General features: G+C 42.8%; 1 protein-coding gene across 6 annotated transcripts in view; it reads left to right on the plus strand.

The window, feature by feature from the left end:
• Nucleotides 1–24,621, plus strand: part of App (amyloid beta precursor protein) — a 227,419-nt gene that overhangs the window by 110,121 nt on the left and 92,677 nt on the right. For all 6 annotated transcript variants that reach the window (XM_052158106.1, XM_052158111.1, XM_052158108.1 and 3 more), the window contains exon 6: nucleotides 14,556–14,758. In XM_052158106.1, coding sequence (XP_052014066.1) covers nucleotides 14,556–14,758 — 203 coding nt within the window. The remainder of the gene's footprint in view (nucleotides 1–14,555; nucleotides 14,759–24,621) is intronic.

A 24,621-nucleotide genomic window follows, 5' to 3' on the forward strand; every position in this document is an offset into this window, starting at 1 on the left:
ATCTATAGGCAGGCAGGCAACAGACTCAGGAACAGTCCCTGCTCCAGTAGTTTGGGAACCTGCATGAAGACCAAGCTGCTCATCTGCTACATATGTGGGGGGCCTAGGTCCAGCCTGTGCTCATTCTTTTGTTGGTGGTTCAGTCTCTGGGAGCTCTCAAGGGTCCAGGTTAGTTGACTTTGTTGGTCTTCCTGTGGAGTTCCTGTCCTCTATGGGTCTGTCGGTCTTTCTCCCAACTCTTTAGTAAGACTCCTCAAGCTCATCTAATGTTTGGATGTGAGTTTCTGCATCTCTTTCCATTGGCTGCTGGGAGGAGCCTCTCAGAGGACAGTTATGCTAGGCTCCTGTCTGCAAGCACAATGGAGTGTCATTAGCAGTGTCAGGGATTGGTGCTTGCCCATGGGATGGGCCTCAAGTTGAGGCAGTTTGGTTAGCCATTTCCTCAGTCTCTGCTCTGTCTTTGTCCCTGCATGTCCTGTAGGCAGGAGACATTTTGGGTCAAAAGCTTTGTGGGTGAGTTGCTGTCCCTATCCCTCTGCTGGGAGTCCTGTCTGGTTATAGGAAGTGGCCCCCTCAGAATCCATAACCCCACTGCCAGGGAGTCCTGTCTGGTTATAGGAAGTGGCCCCCTCAGAATCCATAACCCCACTGCCAGGAAGCTCAGCTAGAGTTGCCCCCTTAGACCGTCTGTGAGATCTCCCTATTCATCCCAGGTCTCTGGCACCTCCTAGAGATTTCCCCTGCCCCGAGCTGACCTCCCTTCTCTCTCCCCTGCTCTCTCTAAATATGACCCACCTCACTCCCCTCCCACAGGAACAGACAAATCTTCCTGCCTGGAAGTCATCCTCCTTCCCTGATGGGCCCACGGGCAGTTTTGGCTTTTTGGTTTTTTTTTTTCTCCATCTTGGACATCAGTTCCATGTTTCACAGAAATGAAACGAATCACCCTTTTCAGACGACCCGTTCTTCTCCGTTTCAGTCTTGGCATCTCGTCTGTGTGTGTCCTGACACTAACCTCATGCCTTAGCATTTGATTTGTTCCTTATTTTTTTTCTCCTCCAGTAGAACGTGCACTGTGAGGAGGGGGAACTTACTATCCTTGTCCCTTTGGGGACCTCACGTCTGGCCCAAGTTCTGGTGCACGGTATCCACCGGCGTTCTCTTGTTGTGTCCATTGTCTACAGTTTTGGCTTCCACAGTCTAGAAATATTAGCTGGAAATATCTAAAAATAAGATTCATAAACTTTTCAGTGGCATGCTGCTTTTGGTAGCATGGTGACATTTTGTGCCATCTGCTCCCTTCTGCTCAGGACACAACCCACCCCTTTCCCAGCAGATCCATGGAGTGTGGTTCCTGCCTCTTAGGAGCTGTCTCAGTTCTGCAATTGAAAGTTGTGGTATTACAATGCTTGTGGATTTTTTTTAAAAGTATTTTGCTTAATAATGATTGTAAAGGACAAACACGGTTCTGACAGCTTTTATATTTATTTGTTTGTTTGTTTGTTTGTTTGTTTATTGGCAAGAGAAGTCATAAAATATCTTCTCACACCATCACAAAAAGTACTATATAATAACATACTGTGAAAAAAAAAGGCCATATTCATATAAAGTCTATTATAGGGCATTGTTCTAGTTGATTTATTGTAGTTATTAATTTCTTACTATGTCTAGTTTATAAAAGTAAATTTTATGATAGATAGGGGATAAAATCTATAATATGTACAGAGTCCAGTGTTCTCTACAGCTCTAGGATCCCTCTGGGGGCCTTGGGATATATCCTCACACATAATGTTGTTTAAAACATTGTTCCCCATTAACAAACTGGGATATTGATTCTTGAATAAAACCTATAAAGGCATCTCAAAGTCTTTCTCATAGATCTCTGAACTTGAAATACGTTCATGAGGTGATCAGGGACAGAAGCAAGAGCTGGACAGTTAGACTTCAGACGGCCAGTTTCTGTTTCTACTCAGGGTGGTAGCGGCCATGGGCTGTGTTAGCAATGCAGAAAGTGAGTGGCTGTCTGCCCATTATGTGTAGTTCTTTCAGGAATTGTAGCTCTTCTTCTTCTTCTTCTTCTTCTTCTTCTTCTTCTTCTTCTTCTTCTTCTTCTTCTTCTTCTTCTTCTTCTTCTTCTTCTTCTTCTTCTTCTTCTCTTCCTCCTCTTCCTCTTCCTCCTCCTCTTATTCCTCTTCTTTCTTTTTTCAGTGCTGTTTATTTAAGAGTTATAAGAAGGTGATTTCAAACAGACTCTATTATTCATGGCCCAAATTTCTGGCCCTTCCTTTCTATCTGTCCTCTTCCAACAGTGTCTGCCAGCATGTCAAATCCATCATGATCAAAGCCAGATCCGTTAACTTCTGCTCCTTGTCACCAGTTCTTCCTGAAGTATCCCGTTGCCATTAGTAACCATCCCTAGCCCTTTTCTCCATCTTGAAGCATCAGATTCATCTTCCCACTAACCCCGCCCCCTCCCCCATCCAGATGGCCACCCGTTCTGTCATTCTCTGAATCCCCTCACGTTTTCTCAGTCTCCTTGGCTGTGCTCCCCCTGACCCTGCTCTACACAGCCCCTGTGAGTCCGTCACCTGTCTGACCCCCATGCTGCTCCCAGCACACGCACAGATGTCATTGTGTGACTGCTCTTCCACACGCTGACTGAAAGCTTGTGTATTAGACACTGGGTTCTTGTGGGAAGGATCCAGAGTCTTCAGCCTCTGAAAACAGACTCATAGTACAGCAATGGCCTGCCTTCTGGTTCCTGTTAGTACTCACTCCTGCTCCCACAGCCTACTGACCTCTTGACCCTCTGCAGTCCCCTTTCCCACGTGCTCTTCCCCATAGCTTCCTACTCATTTATTGCTTCCCAGTTTATTATATTTTGATTCTGTTCTTAAGCCTACATTTCCCAGATCTTGTCTCTCTCTATATATATATCCTATATTATATATATATATTTATATATTCATATATATTGCTTGTATATATAAACAACATTTGATTTATACATTATATACAGTAAAGGCAAACAATAACTGATAATAAAATGGGGCCATTATATCAGGTTGCATCAATAAAAGCTACTCAAAAAATGCATGAATTGTTTCTCTCAGAAACTTTTGCTAACTATTTTAAGTCCGTGGCCGACGGAGAGTAACTGAAGCCACATCTAATCAGGAGAGTTAATGCTTACTTAATGTCATCTGTCTTCGTGGCAGAACACTCACAGAAGCAGCTGTTGTCAGAGACTTAACCTAAAGCACAAGACGGCCACACTGAGTGCACCGCCCCTGACCCTCTACTGTTGCTGCGCTGTGTGAGGAACACTGGTGTTCTGTGTTGAGTTTTTCAGATACTACTTGAGAAAATTCTTGTCAAGGCAAGAATGTGGCCTTGCCGGTAAAGGGAAAAATTTACTCATAGTCAAAAAGCCCTTTTTCATATCTAAACATGCGCCCCTTCAGTTTTCTGGCCACTCAGTCCTTTCACCATTCTGTAGTAATAGGCTTTTATTTTACCTTTAGTTTATATCCCATTTAAAATACTCCTGTGCTCACTCCAAACCCTCAGAAGCAAAAAGAAGTGGAGCGTGTGGGCTATACACCTTGAAGAACCCGGTGTGGCTTCCTTTCTTACTATTTTTTCCCAGATGAGCCAGCAAGACATGTCTACTCCTTCCTGAGAGGCTCTCTTGGGAGTGTAGGTGTGACATATTGCAGGGTTTGCTATAAGAAGGGGTGGGGCGCAGGTTCCTATGGTTACTTTACGTATGAAACCAATGTGGTTTGCATAGAAGCAGGTAGCTTCCCATTCTCCTTTCCAATCTCTCTCTCTCTCTCTGTGTGTGTGTGTGTGTGTGTGTGTGTGAGTGAGAGAGAGAGAGAGAGAGAGAGAGAGAGAGAGAGAGAGAGAGAGAGAGACTTGATTAGTTTCTCGTAAAACAGTCCTGGAAGGCTTGGTAGCCATTTAACTCACAGATCACCTGCAGTTTTCTACTCTTGTTAAAGCAGAAGAGAGAGGCCTGGGCACACTTTTCCCTCACATGCTGGTTTGCACAGTGTCTTCTCCAGCTGCCTTTATTCAATACTTTCCTCACAGCTGAGACCAAATGCCAGAACAGGCGGTAACCTAAAGTTGCCCATGAAAGACCCGCTTCTTAAAGGCTTCGCTGCTTCCTAAAATGGCTCTACCACCTTCTAGGAACCAAGTGTTCAAGTACACGAGTGTGTGTGTGTGGGGGGGGGGGACACTTGACACACAGGCCATAGCACTGCTTTGGAAAGTCCAAATGCTTGCCCCATGCCCCCCCATCCCCCCCACCCCACCCCACACACTCGTGTATCCTAGACAGCGACAACGTTCCTGAATTCATTTCTCCTTCTGTGCTCAGCGCCTTGTGCTGTGCCAGCAGACCATTGCTTCTTTGGTTCCATAGTCTTCTTCCGTCTATAGGATGTGCGTTCCAGGAGAGCAGAGAAATTCTCTGGTTTGTTTCTCACAGTCTCATCTAGAGAATGGAGCACGGCCCCAAACCCTGGTGACCACGTGGACAGAGATTATGAATTCCCTGATCTCCATTTGAGATCCACACACAGTCACTCATACTTGACAATACCCAGGTCTTCAGGATTGTGTTCCTTCCGAGGTTTCTGGCATAGCCTCTGATGAATCAGAATTTTGTTTTCTCACATCAAGAATTTAAAACGGTTCTAGGACTTTTATTTTGTCACCGCAGGTGCTTCTACTTAATCCTGCACGGCTCATAAAGCTGTCAGGACAATGCACTTTAGATTATATATGACTTTTCTTACTTCCAAGATAGCCTTGGAAAAAAAGCACTTCAGTCTTTTACTGTAATTATAGTCCAGATTTAGAAGCCTTGCCAGAATCATTCTACCTAGTTTTTTTTTTATGATGCTGAAATATTTTAAAGAAAAGTTCAGTCTACTAACTAAATATGTCTGTACATCTTTAAAACCACTTCTGTGGAACCCACTGACACCCTCTCACCCACAAAATAAATAAAAAGTTTTCTGTACTGTGAGGTACTAAGTTCACAGATTTGTCTAAAATGTTCTTCATGGTTTATTCTTATGTAACAGATCCTTCCTAGCAATGGGGTTTTTCCTAAATTATCTTATGGTTATAGATATTTTTCCTGCATGTATGTCTGTGCACCACATAGACCTACCCCAGCAACCCATGTGTCTCAGTCAGGGTTTCAGTTCCTGCACAGACATTATGACCAAGAAGCAAGTTAGGAAGGAAAGGGTTTATTCAGTTTACAATTCCACACTGCTGTTCATTACTGTTGGGGTTCTGTCTAAGCTCCACCCCACACCTACCTGGCTATTATGAAAGGGCTTAAAAGGAGGAGAGTATAGAGGGTTAGGTGAGTGTGGCTAGGCGGTGTGGGGGAAGGTGTCCAGGAGGGCCCTTGCCTGGGCACCTCTGCCCCTGAGGGACCACACACACACAAGCATAGTATAGAATAGAGTTTATTCAGAGTAGGTGATGGGAGTTAGTGGTAAAGAGAGGGAGAGAGAGAGAGGTATAGAGAGAGAGAGAATAGAGAGAGAGAATAGAGAGAGTGGAGGCCGGCCATGACCATGTGGATGGGGGAAGAGCCCCAGGGGCAGAGAGATGAGAATGTGGGAGAGCGGAGAGCAAAGAGAAAGAGGAGGAGCAAGTAGCCCCTCTTATAGTGGGCCAGATCTCTGGGGCGGGGCATACCTGGCTATTGCCAGGTAGGTGTGGGGTGGAGCTTAGACAGAACCCCAACAATTACCAAAGGAAGTCAGGACTGGAACTCAAGCAGGTCAGGAAGCAGGAGCTGAAGCAGAGGCCATGGAGGGATGTTACTTACTGTCTTGCTTCCCCTGGCTTGCTCTTATAGAACCAAAGACTACCAGCCCAGAGATGGTACCACCCACAATGGGCCCTCCCACCCTTGATCACTAATTGAGAAAATGCCCAAACTATATTTCATGGAGGCCCATCCCCAACTGAAGCTTCTTTCTCTGTGATAACTCCAGCCTGGGTCAAGTTGACACACAAAACCAGCCAGTACACCATGAAGTGTCCAGTCTTCCCTGCCTGTTCCACTCCACTACCAAGATCAAGCAAGTAAAAAAGTTTCTGGGTACAAAGTAGTAATGTGCTAATGAGCAGGTAGGATGGATGTTCTGGAGACCAGCGCAGCATTTCAAACGCTGTGTTCATGGGTGACCCTGAGCAAGGTAGGAGATGCCATGGCCAGTGGATGGCAAAGAGTATAGCCTGATGGAAGCATCCAATGGGTGGACGAATGGGTGCATCGCCCATTTATTTGTTAGCTGAACCCGCATATATCTCTTTTACATCCTTGTTTAATCATGAGGGAAAAATCCCTGGTTTCCCTCTGTCTTTGCTCTCTGTTAAAACTCAGTGTCCCTGCAAACTTTTGTTGGGATCACAGCTATTTGCATATCGTTCCCAGTCGCATAATGAATGCATATCCCTGCCTCCATGCTACTGCCTAATGGCCTTTGGCTTGTGCATGTCACTTCTCCTTGGAATTCTGAAGCTTGAGTTATGCAAGTCCCCTGTTGCTCAGTGAGCAATTAGTATAGACTCTCTCCCCCAGAATAAGCTTTCCTAAATGTGTAAACGACTCAATCCAATTTCAAACCAACCGGCAGCTCACTCTTCAAGGCCTGAGTCATGCAGTTTGGGTGTCTCAATCTTCTTACTTGTGATCTTTTTAAAGTGACAGCCCTTAAGTTGAGGCTCCAGCTGGGTTTGAGATTGGTACTCGGACTGGCTTAGTGGTGAGTAGCTCAGGGTCTTTCCAGTGAGCTGTGCTGAACTGATGGTGCACCTTGATAAACCTGAGCCATCCCCTCGTAGCTGACAGGCTTTTGCCCTTCCAGGTGGGCACAGAAGGTGGGAATAAAAAGGCAAAGAAACAAAGATACTTGGGCTGCTTTTTCATCTAGATGTGGCTTCTCCAGGAAGCACAAGCTTGTATCCTGGCTTCTGGTTGTTAAGAAATTGTGAGTCTCAAGGCCTTCAAGCTGTGAGGAATGCAGCAATATGGACTCATGGTCTATTTGGTTCTTATCTTTCCTGTAGAGGGAGGGGAGGAAGGATTTGAGAATGACCTTGGGTAACTTACACAGTATCTGCTACAAGGAGTTTATGCTTTTATCCTGAGAAGAACATTGGTCTGATTTTGTTTTGGAAAACTGCTAACTGAAAAATTGATACTCCTTGCTAGCTACCATGTGTCAGTCATCAAGGCATTTCCAGATCTGTAGGAGGTATAACCCAAAGGGTTTTGTCATCACTGGGACCTCAAGTAAGACTACACTGTATAAATACTGTTTGTGACTTTTCTTCCATACCGGTGATTAGAGTATGTACTCATCCACAGAAAGAGGTAATCAACGTATTATCAACAGATCATGAAAAAATGGAGTCATCGTAACATTAGTGTACTAAGAATTACTTGAAAGTTGTGAATTGGGGCTGGAGAGATGGCTCAGCGGGTAAGAACACTGACTGCTCTTTCAAGGGTCCCGAGTTCAAATCCTAGCAACCACATGGTTACGTACAACCATCTGTAATAAGATCTGACAGCTTCTTCTGGTGTGTCTGAAGACAGCTATAGTGTACTCATATAATAAAATAAATAAATCTTTGAAAAAAGAAAGAAAGAAAAAAGAAAGTTGTGAATTGTTTCTGGAGTTTTCCACTAGATAGTTTTAGACTGTGCTTGACCAGGTACCTCAGAGTGATGTCACAGGATTGTAGAGTAAAATAGGAACTACACTCTAAGGCTACAGCATCAAAAGAAGATTTTTTTTGTGTATGTAGCTGTGTATTAATGAAGTAATCAACGTAGAGGATAATTTGACTCATTCAACCTGGTTTGGTGAAACCCTGATAAAAGATACTATAGATATGAAAAAATAGTCCCGTTTTTGCTCTCTTTTGTTATAATTACCTTTATTGTGCTGGGTGCTTGGAAGGGGGGATATGTTTGCAAATCTGCAGGCCCTCAAGATGGCAGTTTTGCTCCTGACAATTTTTAATCCCAGACCAACATACAAGTAGTTACAGTAAGAAAAGTGGTTTGTTACTTTAGGAGAATCCACTTTAAGCCCGTTTCTTTCTGAACAAGGATTGTGCATTAACAATGACGTTACAACACAACTCTTCAGCTTTGCCTAATTTTAAAAACCGAAAATGACCAGGTGGTGCAAATCAGAACACCCACCCTTGCCAGGCACTCTGCCCTGCGGTCCAGCTTTCTCCTCACCAGATCGTACAACTCCTGACCTTACCTGCCTGGGCATTTGTCTGTTTTCATTGTTTCTATCAGTGAATGGGGCATGGTTCATCAGTAATGATAGCATTTAAGAGGCTGGGACAGAAGGATCCTGATCAAGAGCATCTTAGGCGACAGACTGAAACCTTCTCTCAAAGAAGTATAAAGAAATAAGTAAAGACATAGGCTATGTGTGACCTTGTGTGTTTAGCATCTAACAAACAGCCTCTGGGGATGGGAGTGTTCCTGACTTCTTCTCCTTGGCCTTCCTTTGTTGCCTAGTTCCTGGGGCCCACAGAACAAACAAGCCTACCTTCTTCCATGTTTCTTCACGTTCTCTGCCACTCACAATAATGATCTCAGACACTGCTTTTCTTTGGAACAAACTGACTTACTCAGTTGGAAAACTATGAATCCAAAGAAGGGAAAAACATCTGTTCACCCCAGGTTGTTTTCTCGTGTTTGTGGTGCCACGGTTTGTGTTTGTTTGTTTTTCTGTCTTCATGGCTGTATTTTCTCTCTGTCCCTCATTTTGATTCTGGGAATCTCCCAGAGACCCTCGTGCTTTTCTCTTCTTCCCTTTCCATCAGCATGCATAGGACTGAGCCCCATCCTTTTCAGTCATGCTCCTCTGGCCTCTTATTGGTCACAGCATGTTGGGAACTGGATTTGATTATTTCTATCACTGCTGAAGTGGAGCCCTGAGAGTCAATCACATTCTTATAACCATGGATATCAGAGCATCTCTCTGCCATTTCTTTCCCCCAGTTTCTATGACAGCAGGAAGAAATAAAACAAACTAAATGTTGATACAGGTTATGAAACAATAAATAAAACTTCTTAAAGTCCTTCATTCATTTAATATTTATGATAAGTTCACAGCAAAATTGGGCAGGAGGTTCAGAGACATTCAGTTATCCCTTACTCTGTCTCTTCAAACCCCTACCGTTGTGCCCACCAAAGGAGTGCATGTGGCCCCCACTATCTTATCATGCAGGATAGCGTCACAGACCAAAAACAACCCTCAACGTGCTGTGGGTTCGCTCCTCTTTGAGCCTTCACCCCGTAGCCACTGATCTTTTTTCACTCTATCCTTTTACCATGCATGGGATGCCACATGACCATTTCAGAGAAGGCAAATGGCAAAACATTTTGAGTGACTTTCATAAGAAGGAATGAGGGAGGATGGTGACACAGATCCTGATGGCGTCAGATGTGTTTCTGGTGTGCTGAGAGGTTAGAAATATTGGGGTAAGATCTTGTCATTGTAAATTGGCTTTATGTAATTGGGAGTTTCATAATCATAAATATATTTGGTTAACTACTCAAAAAAAAAAAAGAAGGAACGAAAGCTGGTATGTGAATCATGCCACCTAAGGAGACTCACAAGTGGCGGCATCAAATGCAATTATATCATGGTCAGCCTCATGGGAAATGGTGATTCACCTTCGTGATAGCCTTTATCTTCCATCAAAGTGCAGCCTTAAATGTAGACCTCACACGGTGTCACCGGTGATTCATTGTCTGGTTGTCAGGTCCTCTTGACCTCCATATTCAGATCCTCTTAGGATGGTCAGGAACTCCTGTTTCCTTAATATTTCTCATTTTAATTTAGAGACATTTTAATTTTTCCTCATTGAGAGAAGGCATTTACAGTATGTAAGTTGACGGACGGTCTTTGCAGTTGGGGGGGTGGGCTGTGACTATTCTGCCATCTTATCAACCATCATCTTTCTGTGTTTCTTGCCTGGCTTATGAAGAGATAGCCTGGCCTCACGTTTTCACAGAGGTCAAAAGACGGGGGCCTTTTGTTTTCTGTTACTGTGCTCAGTCAGCTTCACACAACGATGTCACCTTTCTTAAGTCACAGAACAACTAACTGTCTGGCCTCTCAGCTGATGGCAGAAAAGCACCTCTCCTGCCCGTGGATGCTTCCGGTTAGTCCTAGAAGCTACAACTAAAAGTCGTAAGAGTGTCACACTCAGGATTCTAAGAGAAGATGCAGTCTCGCGAAACCACAGTTGCGTGCCTCTGCTTTAAATGGTGTCCAAATAGATAATTGAATTCACGGCCATCTAAATTCAATTCCAGAAATCAAAGCCATGGCAATAAGAACTGGACCTGAGTTCTCTAAAGGCAAGTAATTTAATTTCTCAGCCAGTTGAACTATTATGCATCTCAGTTTTTAGTTATTATGAGAGTAAATTATGCCAGCAGAGACAGTGAGGGATGATGCACATGGAATTCCTTCTTTTTCCTGGCTAGGCACACATCAGAATGCAGATCTCTTCAACAGCCTTCCCCACAGCCGTGGCTTCTGTTTCGAGCTTTAAAAGCAGCGTTTAAGTAATAACAGAAGATGGGTCGACTCCTCAGGGAATCCAACCGTGTATTTTCTTCACCCTACTTGACAGCTGAGGCCTAACCAAAGCCTGGACCGTACACCACTTATGAACATTGTTATAACAGTCCTGGGGTGAGATCATGGGTAATTCGTAGACTGTAAGTCATCGGCAAATCCCCTAACTATATAGAGACTGCCCATGCGTTCTGTGACTCTAGAGAACCCAGACTAATACAGAAGTTGGTACCAGGAGTAGGTCTAGAGGAGCAGAAGTATAAGGATAAATGTTTTAAAATCTGGAGTTGGTTGGTTGATCCACCAGCACCTTCAACTACTGAAACCTCTCCAGATTCTCTCCCTCCTGGGAGCTCAGAGAATAATGAAGACCCGTGGATGAAGCTGGGCGGTGGTGACGCATGCCTGTAATCCCAGCACTCTGGGAGCCAGAGACTGTCGGATTTCTGAGTTTGAGGCCAGCCTGATCTACAGAGTGAGTTCCAGGACAGCCAGGGCTACACAGAGAAACCCCATCTTGAAAAAAACCAAACCAAACCAAACCAAACCAAAACAAAACAAAACAAAAAACAAAAGCAAACAAAAAGGGCCCATGGATGAAACTCTATTTCAACTTTAAATAAGCTAATATCTTTGATTATCTTAATTAACTAGATGATGGTACACAATACTTTCTACAAGTTGGGGAAAAAAATCGGGAAATGATTTTGCTGGCTGGTTGCTCTTAGCATCTGGGGGGGTGGGGCAATGAAGGAAAGTAAGGAGTTGTGTGATAAAATTGAACAGCTCCAGACACAAGTAAACAATCTAAAAGTTTCTAAGTGTGCCCTTGAAGAGAATCTTCTCTCTAGCAGCCATAGAGCTCAAGTAGCAGAAAATCAAACTGAAGCCCTCATTATAAGGTTGGCTGAATTACAGTGAAAATTCAAATCTCAAACTCAGAGGGTGTCAGGAGTTGAAGTAAGGGCATTAATTGGCAAAGAATGGGATCCTATAACTTGGGATGGGGATGTGTGAGAAGATCCTGTTGAAATTGAGAATTTTGAATCTTCAGATTTTCAAGCATTTGCTCCATCTGAAGGAGTAGTACCCTCAGCCCCACCCCTAGAAATAATGCCTTCTCCACTTGAGGAAATTAATCCCTCCGAGTCTGATAAACCAGCAGTGACTTTTGCTGACAATACTGATGTTTCTCAGGGCCCACCAATAGTTTCTTCTAGAGCTATAACCAGACTCAAGGCAAAGCAAGCCCCTAAAGGGGAAGTAGAAAGTGTAGTCCATGAGGAAATACACTATACTGATAAGGGGCTTAATGCGTTTGTTAATTCATTTAAGCAGAAGTCGGGGAATATGCGTGGGAATGGATTTTAAGGGTGTGGGATAATGGTGGAAGGAACATAAAACTAGATCAGGCTGAGTTTATTGGCATGGGCCCTCTGACTGCAGATTCTAGGTTTAATATTGAAGCTCGCACAGTTAAAAAAGATGTTAAAAGTTTGTTTGATTGGTTGGCTGAAGTATTTATCAAAAGATGGCCTACTGAAAAAGAATTGGAGATGCTTGATATCCCTTGGCTTAGTGTTGATGAAGGGATTTTAAGGCCTAGGGAAATTGCAAGAGGCTAGAGTTGATATGTTGTGTAAAACCTAATACCCCACATCTGGTACCAACTTCTGTATTAGTCTGGGTTCTCTAGAGTCACAGAACATAAGGGCAGTCTCTATATAGTTAGAAAATTTGTCTATGGCTTACAGTCTGTAGTCTAACTCCCCAACAATGGTCAGCAGCAGCTGTTGATGGAAGTCCAAGGATCTAGCAGTTGCTCAGTCCCACAAGGCAAGCAGATAAGGAAGAGTGAGTCTTCCTTCTTCTAAAGTCCTTATATAGATTAAAGGCTGTAGGTCTCTAGCAGAGGGTGTGGCCCAGATTAAAGGCGTGTGCCACCAGGACTTTAACCCCAGATAATCTTGAACTCAGAGATCTCCTTGTCTTAGTCTTCTGGAATTCATAGCCACTATGCCTCAAGATCTCCATGCCAAGATCCAAGTCAGAAACTTATATTTCTGAGCCTCCAGATTAGGATCATAGGTGAGCTTTCCAATTCTTGATTGTAGTTCATTCCAGATATAGTCAAGTTGACAACCAGGAATAGCCACTACAATGGGAAATTTGTGGTTTATAGGGAATCCTGGCCTGGATTTAACCTTTCACCCTGCCATTGCTTTCAAATTACCACCAACAGTGGAGCAACAAAGAGAATCATGACTGTAATTTGGTTGGACAAATTCCTGACGCAATCAACCCAGGAAACAACCTCTCTTACTGTTCACTAGAAGAGCAACTTTGAGATGAAGTAAAAGAATGTGTCCCAAATAAAATCCAGGCCAGTTGTAGATTTAGTTTGGAAATATGGCCTCAGTGGTAGATGTGTGCACAGAAAGTTTTGTGCAGGCAATCAAAAATTAGTTTCCCCTATTTATATCTAGGCAGATGGAGACTTATCCCATGTGACTATCCATGACAGTGTCTGATCTTTGTTTTCTCACTCTTTCTTCATGGTCTTGATGAAAATGTGAAAATCAGTTATAGTCTCCTACCTACCAACACGTTATGCATAACACTTCACTAAATTATTCAGCTTAATAATTCCTTCTGTACATTGTAGCCAAACATTTCAGAATATATTATCCTTTCATCATATTTCACCAGAGTTGGGGAAAAGTCCCCTTGAGGAGCCTGACATAGTTTTACAGGATTTTTTTTTAAAGTCCTGCGTCTTGTGCTTACACCCAAGGGCCTGCTATGCATCATTCATTATAGAACCTGTACGGAGTATCCCTGGAGTTGGAGGAAGCCACAGCAGTCCGTTGGTCCTATATCCATCTCTTCGAATTTCCTTTCCCTTTCATTTTCAGGACAGCATCTCCGCTGCTCTGCTGTCAGACACTGACTGCAAGAGTCTTTCAACTTTCTGGAAGCACAAGTCATGGCTGGGACCATCCCAGTCTCCAACTCAAACGAAATCTGATACAGTCTAGGACACTGGACATACACTCTCCTATCCCTTAAAGCTGAGCTCTCCCCTTACCCGACACTGCCATTCCGAAGCATCATGGTGCCACAGCTGACACAACCTCCAGTTTTCTACTGCCTTTCCCAACTCCAAAAGCCTCCTTGCTGGCCACACTCAACTTCAGGGTAATAGTTCCCATGTTCTCTGTTTGTCGCTGCGGACACTGACCTGGGTATGGCCTCTCTTCTGCTTGTTTGTGTAGTGCTTCTCATTTGACACAACTGTGCCAGAGAGTTTCAGTCTCAACTATTTCTCTTGTGTTGGTTTTGTGATCTGGTTCGGCGTGTCTCTGTCCTTTCCCACCAGGCAATACAGCGTAGGTTCTCCATGCTTTTATCTTCATCCGAGTGCTCTTGGACAAGCTTGCATTGGCAGCCAGATGTTTTCCACACAGGTTCCTTAGGAGTCTCTTAAATTATGTAGTAGTCTCTTAACATTGTGTCCTAGATATGTCCTTTAATGGTTTTATCTTGCTGATTGCTGCCTGCCCTGTATGTATCTGTAACATAGATGTTTAAAGCTATATCATCTCTCTCCACGGTCTACATAATTTTGCCTTGTCCACAGCGTCATATAATTGGAGTCATAGTATCTTATTCTGCAGCCAGTAAACAAAGGGCTGTGTTCACTTGTGAGACGCTTTGTAGACCTCAGCTTGAGTTGCCACTTAACATTATTTTAACCTTCCTAGTGGTTTTCTTCAATCCAATACCCCCTCACACATTACTACCAGTTCCTTGATTTTTTTTCTTTACTTCCCTGAACTTTCGTCCAGCCAAGTATTTCACAGCTGTTTTTATTTTTTCTTCCAGCGAAGACAAAGTAGTAGAAGTAGCCGAAGAGGAGGAAGTGGCTGATGTTGAGGAAGAAGAAGCTGATGATGACGAGGATGTGGAGGATGGGGATGAGGTGGAGGAGGAGGCCGAGGAGCCCTACGAAGAGGCCACAGAGAGAACAACCAGCATTGCCACCACTACCACAACCACCACTGAGTCCGTGGAGGAGGTAGTCCGAGGTAAGACTGTTGGGTTTCTTTTTAAGTATCTTGGGAGACAAGAAAGCCAAATGAGAGGGGGGATGATTTCAACCAATGCTTCCCTTCTCCCACCCCCTACTCTCACCTCCGTCCCACCCACCCCACCCAAAACTCACAAGGCTTCTTATGCTTGGTGGTGGTTGGTTTGGTTTGGTTTAACAAGCTGGCCAGCAGTCCATTTAAAACAGATCTTGTTTGCACAGTCACTTCTATGCCTTGTGTATGCTGTTTAGGGAATTCTAGACTATATTTATAAGACCCTCCCTAGCCAGAAGCCATCAACCTTGACAAGTGCCGACCCTCCCCTGGTGGTTAGTCTTCATTGTTCAGCATTACCCATTGCATCTTGGACCCCTGAGATCGGGAGCCCCCATGGTTGAAGGACTATAGTTTGGGTCATTCACTGCACTGGGCTTATAGACAATTCCAATAAAGTTTGCACGTGTGAATAGCTCTTATTAGATTTTACTAAATCTAATTTCTTTTTACTGAGTCAAATTTTTGATATGATTTGATAAGAATCACTTTATTTCGTGCTGTGATGTTCACCATGGTCAATCTGTGTTACTTGTTTAGTTGGGACTGGGTTATGGTAACACCTTCTTCAAAAAAACAGGTGCAATTCTGATGCCTTAGCTACTGCTCCTCCTGAGAATGTTGTGAACTAAATGAACTAGAAAGGTTTTTCATCACCAGGAAATGAAAGTAAATATTTTATCTTACATTAAACAACCAAATGTTATTCCAACTAGTGTTGTTTGGGGGTTAGGGAATTTAATGGGTATGTGATGGTTTTGTTTTTTCCCCACAGTAAAATCTGTTTCTAGATCTAGATTGAATGAACATGGGTTGACTTCACTTTAGTGTAATGCAAATGATACTAGCTTTCATCCACGAATGCTACAACCCAGTAAGCTTTCCTTTCCCTTTTGATTAAAGTGTAATGATTACAGCTCATTAGAGTTTAATATGGGACACTGTCCAACTCAAGTACATTATTAATTATTCTTTCGAGTAGCTCCCTCTCCCTTTGCTGCATTTTAAAGAACTGTATTGAGATAAGATTTTATATATCATAATATTAACTCATTTTCAATATAGAATACAGTGACTTCTATAAATTTACTCAGTCATTTAACATCAGTGTAATCTATTCCAAGGCCATTTCAGCACCCTGATGAGATCCCTCCTTCCCACTCACAGAGTTGACCCTCACTCGTTGCCCCATCAGCGACTGGGCGACTTTGGCCTCCGCTGGGTTGCCCTTCTCTGAATATTTAATACGTGAGTGAGATTGTCCCCTGCACAGCTAAATGGCTGACTTGCATCCCTTGCCAGTGTTTTTGGATTCTCTGTTTTTCACTTGGAGTTTTTGTTAGTGACGAATTGACCACTCAACCACCTTAGATCTACTGGATGTATTCTGTAGTATTTAGGAGGAGCGTCCAGTTTCAGGTAGATGGTTTAGTTGTATTATTCCCTACTTAAGGCAGCTTCTTATTGAATGGATGTGAAAATAGAGGTATCCTTGAATGGAATGAAATGTTCTTCTTCATATGCCCAGGGCATCTTTTTCCAGAGGAAATTTTCAAAGGTCTCTGGAGGCCAAGACTGGCAGATCGGGCCTCATGAATTTTTTAGCCCTGATTTTCTCAGCAACAAAAGAGATGTTTGGTTTTTTGTTTTGTTTTGTTTTGTTTTGTTTTATTGATTTCCCTACTCTGTATTTCTTCTCTTGGAGTCACGTTACGGTGACTGATAATCTGCAGTGAACTGAGGTATTTGGAAGTAGAGGATGCCTGCTGACAGCCTGTAAGTCTGAATGACACAGGTGGCGAGCACACACAGGCTCATGATGGTCATGAGTGCTGAGATCTAGGGTGAAATCAAAGCCAAAAAAAACGCAAACTCTTCTACTTTGGAAACTAAGAACACAGAGACTACTTCAAAACAAGCTTCCAGAGTGGCTAACAAAGGTTCTTAAGTAAATGGCATTTAAACAGGACAGGGAAGTGTCTCCAGGTAAAGTGTGTTATGACGCACATATCAGTCAGTAGGAAACAGCAAATAAACCCTATGCTTTAGTGGAAGATAAGGGGCACGCTTGGGAGACCAGACTAGTTGGTGCCCTGTGGAGAGAATATGAGAAAACTGGGTTGGGACATAAACAACACGAATGTGCCAGGGTTGGCAAGTACAGGTGCTGAGAATGATGGGAAATGGTAGGAATTTGACCGTCAGGAGTCACAGGTGAATAAGGAGTGGTGAGCTTAGGTTTATATTCTAACCAAGATGGAATCTTCTCGAGATCTTTGATCTCATTAGCTTCCAAGTCTTGTTATTTTTCTGAATGAGTCTTTCCTTTTTCTAGTCTCATGAGTAACTTTGTAATTTTAGATATTTAGTCTTGGTATACAGTTTTCCATGTAAGATATAACTTTATATCTTCGGACAGAGCATATAAAAACATGCACACAGCCAGGCGTGGTGGCGAACGCCTATAATCCCAGCACTTGGAAGGCAGAGGCAGGGGGATTTCTGAGTTCAAGGCCAGCCTAGTCTACAGAGTGAGTTCCAGGACAGCTAGGACTACACAGAGAAACCCTGTCTTGGGAAAAAAAAAAAAAGACATGCATGCTATGGAATTTTGAAAGCCTACGGCAATTGAGAAATAAAAGAAATCTCTAGGCTAGAGTTTTCTTTATAGTTTATAAGAAAAATCTAAAGCAAGTACTAATTTTAAAGATAAGTGGGAGCTGAGGATTGGCACAGTAGATAGGGTATACAGGAAGACCTTGTTTCAAATCCTCAGAGCCCTGTGTAAAACGCCAAGCATGGTTGTGTGAGCCCTGCAACCCAGAGCTGTGGAGACAGGAAGTTTGTGGGGGTGGATATCGGTGGATGTTCAATAGAAGACCCTGTGTGGAGGAAATAGGACAGTGTTAAAGCAAGACATCAAACATCCTACTCTGGAAAATACCAACATGTACATGCAGCACACGACGCGCGCACACGCACACACACACGCACACACACACATTGATCCTATAAAAAGTTTTTGTCTTTTTAATATGAACCCATTCATTCTATGTAAGACTTACGGAGTAGACCAATGATATAAATTTAGGCAAATCTTTCTGAGACATTATAGGATATTCTTTAATCATGCAGATGTAGGATTAAGGTGTACAAACCTTCCCTGGATATTCCTAGGGTAGAAGGCGACTGCTAATTCTTCCCCTTAGTAGGAACATCAGCAGTAGCAGAGCTGATGGTACACTTTGTGAAACTCTTCCTGCAAAGCCTGCTCTGTGCCTTGAAAGCAAACACCACTTTCAGAGAAAAGATTCGTATGGCAGTCTTATTTTCAATGCTAATGTTTTCTCAATGGAAGGAAATAAATGTGATTTACAACCATCCGTAGAAAGAAAAATCATCTCATCATCTCCGGGCTCCAGCAGCTAAACCGAGTCCTTACTGCGCTTCGTAAGAACCAGGGACTTTCATAGCCCGTTGACTCTTGAGAGGAATAAACAGAGGGAAGAAAACAGAAGCTATTTTTACCTGATCATAAAATTGCTAGCCCCAGTTGTCCGTTCTGCACTACTGATTTCAGAGAGAAGGGAATTCTTTGGAGGCAAGTTTGTTATTGCAAAATCCATCTGGCTTCTAAGCATTGCTAATTAGGAAGATGTTGGATATCAGTCTAATGGCTCAAATTGTTACCAGTTAAGCAAAGCAACAGTCTTGTTCTCAGTCTTTAGTTCTTAAGCCCGAGATGTGAGGGTTCTCTTTTCTGAAGTGTGCATGTTGTAGCAACTGGCTTAGCCTTGTCTTTTTAACTTACCCAATTCTGCCTGGTCATAAAAACTATATTTTTCCTGATGTTTATTTATTCAGCAAATACTCTTTGTGCCCTGCTGCTGGCTAAAGTCTCTGCCACCGTAAAAAGCATAGCCGGGCTAGGACAGGCATGCGTCCACCTGCTGGGAGACTATCAGTCAGATCCACGGTGGAGTTCTTTATTGCAGATATTAAGTGTTCTGGCTCACCATTTCCCTCATTCATTAAGGCTGTGTCTTAGTCAGGGTTTCTATTCCTGCACAAACATCATGACCAAGAAGCAAGTTGGGAGGAAAGGGTTTATTCAGCTTACACTTTTCACACTGCTGTTGATCACCAAAGAAAGTCAGGACTGGAACTCAAGCAGGTCAGGAAGCAGGAGCTGATGCAGAGGCCATGGAGGGATGTTCCTTACTGGCTTGCTCAAATTGTTATAGAACCCAGGACTACCAGCCCAGGGATGGCACCACCCACAATGGGCCCTCCCCCTTTGATCACCAATGGAGAAAATGCCTTACAGCTGGATCTCATGGAGGCATTTCCTCAAGGGATGCTTCTTTCTCTGTGATAACTCCAGCTTGTCAAGTTGACACACAAAACCAGCCCGTATAGGTTGTGATTCTGCCTTTTAAGTCTTATAGCTGTAGTGTGCAGTAGAGAAGTCATATCCTCTATTTCAGGACAGGGCAAATATGACTTAGGGAAACATTAGTCCTTGGGTGGTCCAACCCCCTTTTCTTTTTCCTAGTCTTTGGGCAGTGATGGGAGGCAGGGCCTTTCACTGGCCAAGAACTCATCCAATAGACTAGGCTACATGGCCAACCAGTCCCAGCTATTTTGGGATGGTGAGCAGTCCCACCTTGCCTGGCTTTTTCTTAATGTGAATATTGAGCTCAGGTCTTCACATTTGTGCAGCAAAGAGTTTGTGGACTAAGCCAACCCCCTCCCCTCAGCTCCAACTGTAATATTCACAGGAGGCATTTATCATTTTATGGCCTTGGGCCAGTTGAGTGACCTGCTTTTTATTTGTCTGATATAAGTACTGACGTTACCTTGGGTGTTCTAAGGATGACATGATCTACGCTAAGCACTTACCACAACACCTAGGAAGACTTAGACGTTGTTGCAAGTACAGGCTGCTCAGATTTCAGTCCTACTTAGTCTTGCAGCCTGTGAACTGCAAACCCTGCACAATGGAACAATCCAAGGAGTCCTGCGTCCTCGTGGGTCTCAGTAAAATTGGAGTTAATAATGCCTGTCTATTATTTGGCTACTCTGAGAAACGAATGGCTCCCAGTAATCCCTAGGAACCATTGAGCCCAGTTTCTGGTAGACAGGAAGTCCTCAACCTTGAGTCTGTGGTCACTGTGGCTGTACTCATCATCGCAATATCATCATAGATTCTGAACACTAGACGACTAATGTTTACTCCCAGTTGGAAGTGTTAAAGGTAAGCCAGCAGATTGACGTTTTAATTACAGTGTGAGGCATCTATGAACTGTTGGAACAACAGAGCTGGTGTTTATAGACAGCATTCTGTTACCATTAAAATACAGCATGAACTTGGTTTCCTGCTTAAAATAGTTTTGTGTGTGAATATATTCCACATATCAAGATATTTGCAATTAAACTTTATATCTAGCAGAAAATGGAACAAGATGGTATTGAACATCGCATTTCAAGTTTGATTTCTTATTCCTTTCAACCATTTTATGCCCTGTGGAAGGAAATTCCTCAGTAAGGGGACAGAGAGAGAGACACGCATACAGGTGACGGTTTACACACTTGTGTTTGTGAAACTAAAATCTAAGGTCTAGACAATGGATGCTTTATGTTGGCTCACTGACCTTGTAAAGTTACTGCTCTTCAGATAATTACTGAGAAGCACCAGGAAACACCATGGACCTACAGGAAGACAATCCCCAACAGTGATGGGGCACATTTACACACTGGACGCACCATTACTCACTTGGGGCACAGGGATATGAATACAGGTAGCTCAGGTCTGTCCATCCAGACCCGCATAGTCTCTTTTTTGCCCTGAGTGTAACAGGACATACGTACCCTGTAGAAGTTTGGACCCACTGATAGAGCATCCGAAATAATGCATCTAACAAGCTTTATAAATAAAGCCATGTAGCTCTGTAGGGTACAAAGCTTATGATTCTCCCCTATTTCCATGGGTGTGACCCAGTGAAGGCATGGCACAGGCATCTGGGAACGAATGGGTGTAAGTCTTGCTTCGTCTGTCATGCTCAACTTTTCCAGACTCCAGAGAAACAGTAAACTTGGCTTGCTGTGAGCGTGCAAAGGAGCTCAAAGCTCTAAGGTGTGTTTGGGGATAGGAAATAGGACAGTAGGACCGTCTTCTGGAGCAAGCCTTAGGCTTTTACCTCTGCTCTAACTAAGGCAGACAATGCATTCACACATTCGAACCCAGGTGTGACACCCCTTTTAACGTCGGGAGAACTGGTGTCAGCACTGACCATGTAGGTGACAGGTGGCGGCCTGTTATTTTGTGCCCTGTGGCATAGCACTCATTGATTCTAGGGCATTCCATACATGCTTTGTGTAGGCTGAGGGACAGCATGTAACTGTCGCTTAACTGTCCTAACCTGGAAAGCCTCCTGAAGCAATTAGTGTGCTTAAGATACAAGTCTGGGGAATGAGGCGTACAGAGACAGAGAGATAGTATACATAGATGTGGTTCTCTTACTTGTAATAATAACTTCATTGACTTAATTTCCAACCCATAAAGTTCATAATCCCATGGTTTAGTAAATTCACAAAGATCTGTTTGCCATAAGAACATTTTGTGCCTTAAGCCCAATTATGTGTCCACCTAACAGTTTACAATGTAAAAACAAAAATCAATTCCTTAAAATGCAATGCAACAGCTTAGAGAGCAGGTAACATGATTATGTATGTATACATTTTTTTTCTTTTCAGTTCATCCTTAGGTCCAACAGAGTGTTGTCGTCTCTGGTAACAGAGCTGTGGTTCTTCACAGAAATATTTAGTTCCCTTAATGTAAGTGTCCAGAACTTTGAAAAGTGGGGTGGATTGCAGCCAAGATACCTGCTTCTGTTGGTCTTCAGTCATCCTGCCCTTCTGAAGCTCCGTCTGTGGCTTCCAGACACTTAGGCCAGAAGAGCAAGTCTGTCCTTATGTGTTTTTATTAGGAGAACAGTGAGAATTCCAGAAGAGATGAGACGGAATAGTCTCAAGGTGTGTGTGTGTGAGGCTCATGGTATGACTTTAAACTTGGTCTCTCTGTGTCTCCCTTCCATGTGCTAGGATTATCAGCCTGCACACCCCTGGCATAATACTCACTGCTATGGATGCAGTGACGTGTGGAGGACACCCTTCTAGATCAGGTGTTTCCTCTTCCAAAGTTATCCATTCTCCTTAATGCACTGCCATGAGAGAAAACCTTCGTTATGGGACAGACTTTAACCAGGAACGATGCTGTTCTCAGTTTGAATCTGCGCATTCTTCTCTGGTGGCGACTGTGGCAGGAAGCCAGCCGCTGTGGGAAGATGGGCCTGCCCTGTCTTTCTCAGACAGAGCCATGTTTCCAGACGCCAGCTCGCTGGAATTGTTCTTCTGTTCTCAAAAGCATCGATGCCATCTCTCATGTCATCCCAGAAAAGCGCTGTGAAAAGTTACATTCTAGGTTTAATTTAGTTATTCCTTGAGTTGTTTTTTTTTTATTGGTTTTCAGCATTATTTTCAAAATTAAAAATATAAGCTGTGGTGTATAAGGGGAAGAAGGCCACTAGAATTCATATTTCTGAGAAGTGACATTTTCATAGGTTTAAATATAAGAGAATTTTTATCTCAATATTGATTAAGGCAGAAGTGTTGATGGTGTTTTGATGTTGTTTAAAAATCAACTAATTGTATAGAGTAGGATAAATACATGTGGACAAACTTAAAAATACTGTTCATCTATTATTTTTCTGTTTTTTTTCTAAGACTCTTCTAATATATGTTCCATCTCTCATTTCCCACATAAGCCAAACATTTTCCGATGTTTCCCAGTTCCTCCCCCCTTATCCTAAGGTGTGACTGTGTCTATTTTTAATATAAGACATTTCAGCTACATTTAATAAGTTAACTGAGCATGGTGGCGCACACCTGCAGTCTTCGCAGTTGGGAGTCTGAGACACAGGAGGATTGTAGGAGTTTACTGTCAACATGAACTATATTGTGTCACCTTGCTTCTCAAAACACAGGCAAAAGAACCACACCCTCCCACACTCACCACAGCATTGTATGGTAGTTACCAAACTTTGCCATTCTTCTCGAGGTACCTGTGGCTTTCCCTGAGCCACTATGAGAGGAATGTGGTCTGTTATGGACCGTACTTTGAAGAAACTTTAGCACCATTTTTTGCCTTCTGTGTTTTGAGCGTTTGGGCATGGAGACTGGAAATAAGAAACTTAAACGGAAGGACTTTCCTTGTCTAGTGGCTTTCCATTGCTACCTGTTTTTTTCTGGTGTGGCACAGTCAGGTCCCTAGTAGACTCTGAAAACTAATTATTACTGTAGTGAGGAATTTGGGGAGTCATAACCACTACGGCTTGAAATACCAGAGGCGGGAATGTTTATACTTAGGAAACAGTCAAAGTCGCCAATTTATTTATTTTTCCAGATAAACACAAATTTTTTAAGCAAATCCTTATATCACATTCAATTAAAAAAGAAAAAATTTCCCCCACAACACAAGGTACACCTTATTCTTACCAAGTTCTAGTTTTAACCTTGTTGATTCCCTACTGCAGGTCAAATTAACCATAGCAGACAGGAAATCGAGGTTGTGGAAACATCAGAGTGGTACGGTCTCCGTGCTCACTTATATAGCACAGTCTCAGGAGCACTGACTGGTGTAAGACTCATTTGACAGACCCATCTCCTTCAGGTGCCATTTTATAAGAAACCTTTCTGCATAGGGAGGTGTGAGAATCAGGTCAAATCTAATTACACTGACAGAGAACTGCACATTTCAGTACAAAACCCAGTCAACATGAGGATACGTGCTACAGTGGTTCTCAATCTGTTGGCTGTGACCTCTTTGGGATTTGATTAACTCTTTGACAGGGGTCGTGTAAGACAATTGGAAAACAAAGATAGTTGCATTACGATTCACAACAGTGGCAAAATTACAGTTATGAACTAGCAATGATTACTTTAATGGTTGTAAATTTAATGGTAATAATTTTAGTAGTAATTTTAATGGTTTTTTTTTGGGGGGGGTCATCGTAACATGAGGAACTATGCCAAAGGTTGTAGCTTTCCTTTAGGAATGCTGAGAACCATTGTGCTGGAGACTTCTATAAAAATTCACACACATCATCCTGCTGAGCCTGTGGCTTCAATAAGGAGCTGCTCGTGTGATTTGTCGGTATTTCAACCTGTATTTGGAACATGAGGTTTCAACTCCAGCTTACTGGCCTAATTTGCATGATTATATTTAGTACAATATGATTACTAGATAATAAATATTTGATGATTTATCTCCTGATAAACTAATTTTCTTATCGTTTTTATAACTACTTGTTAGCATTCACAAAGCATGATGAATGTGATTTCTCCTAGAAGTATGTGATTTTAACATTGGAGATAACACGTTCTTTAAAAAGAACCACTTTTCTAATGTGTTGATTTAAAATTTGCCTCATCAGTGAGAACCAAATAAATATTTGTCTACAGAATTCAATTTTTGTTCAGATAAATTAGGCTCTTGGAATGTTGCTATATTGCAATTGTTAAATCTGTAGCAATAACTTAATTGGAATCTTTTAAATAATTTTCATGCTTATTTCATTAGTGTTATAATTCTTTTGTTTGTTTGTTTGCTCATTTCTCCTTGTTGCTGGTAGAACTTGCTATGTAGACTAGACTAGCCTTGAGCCTGTCAATGTATTCCCGTGTCTGTTTCCCAGGTACTGGAACTGGCAGGTGTGCACCACATCTGGATTGTGGTTCTGTTAAAT

This window comes from Apodemus sylvaticus, chromosome 15, assembly GCF_947179515.1.
Source record: "Apodemus sylvaticus chromosome 15, mApoSyl1.1, whole genome shotgun sequence".
In the NCBI taxonomy this organism is placed as follows: Eukaryota; Metazoa; Chordata; class Mammalia; order Rodentia; family Muridae; genus Apodemus; species Apodemus sylvaticus.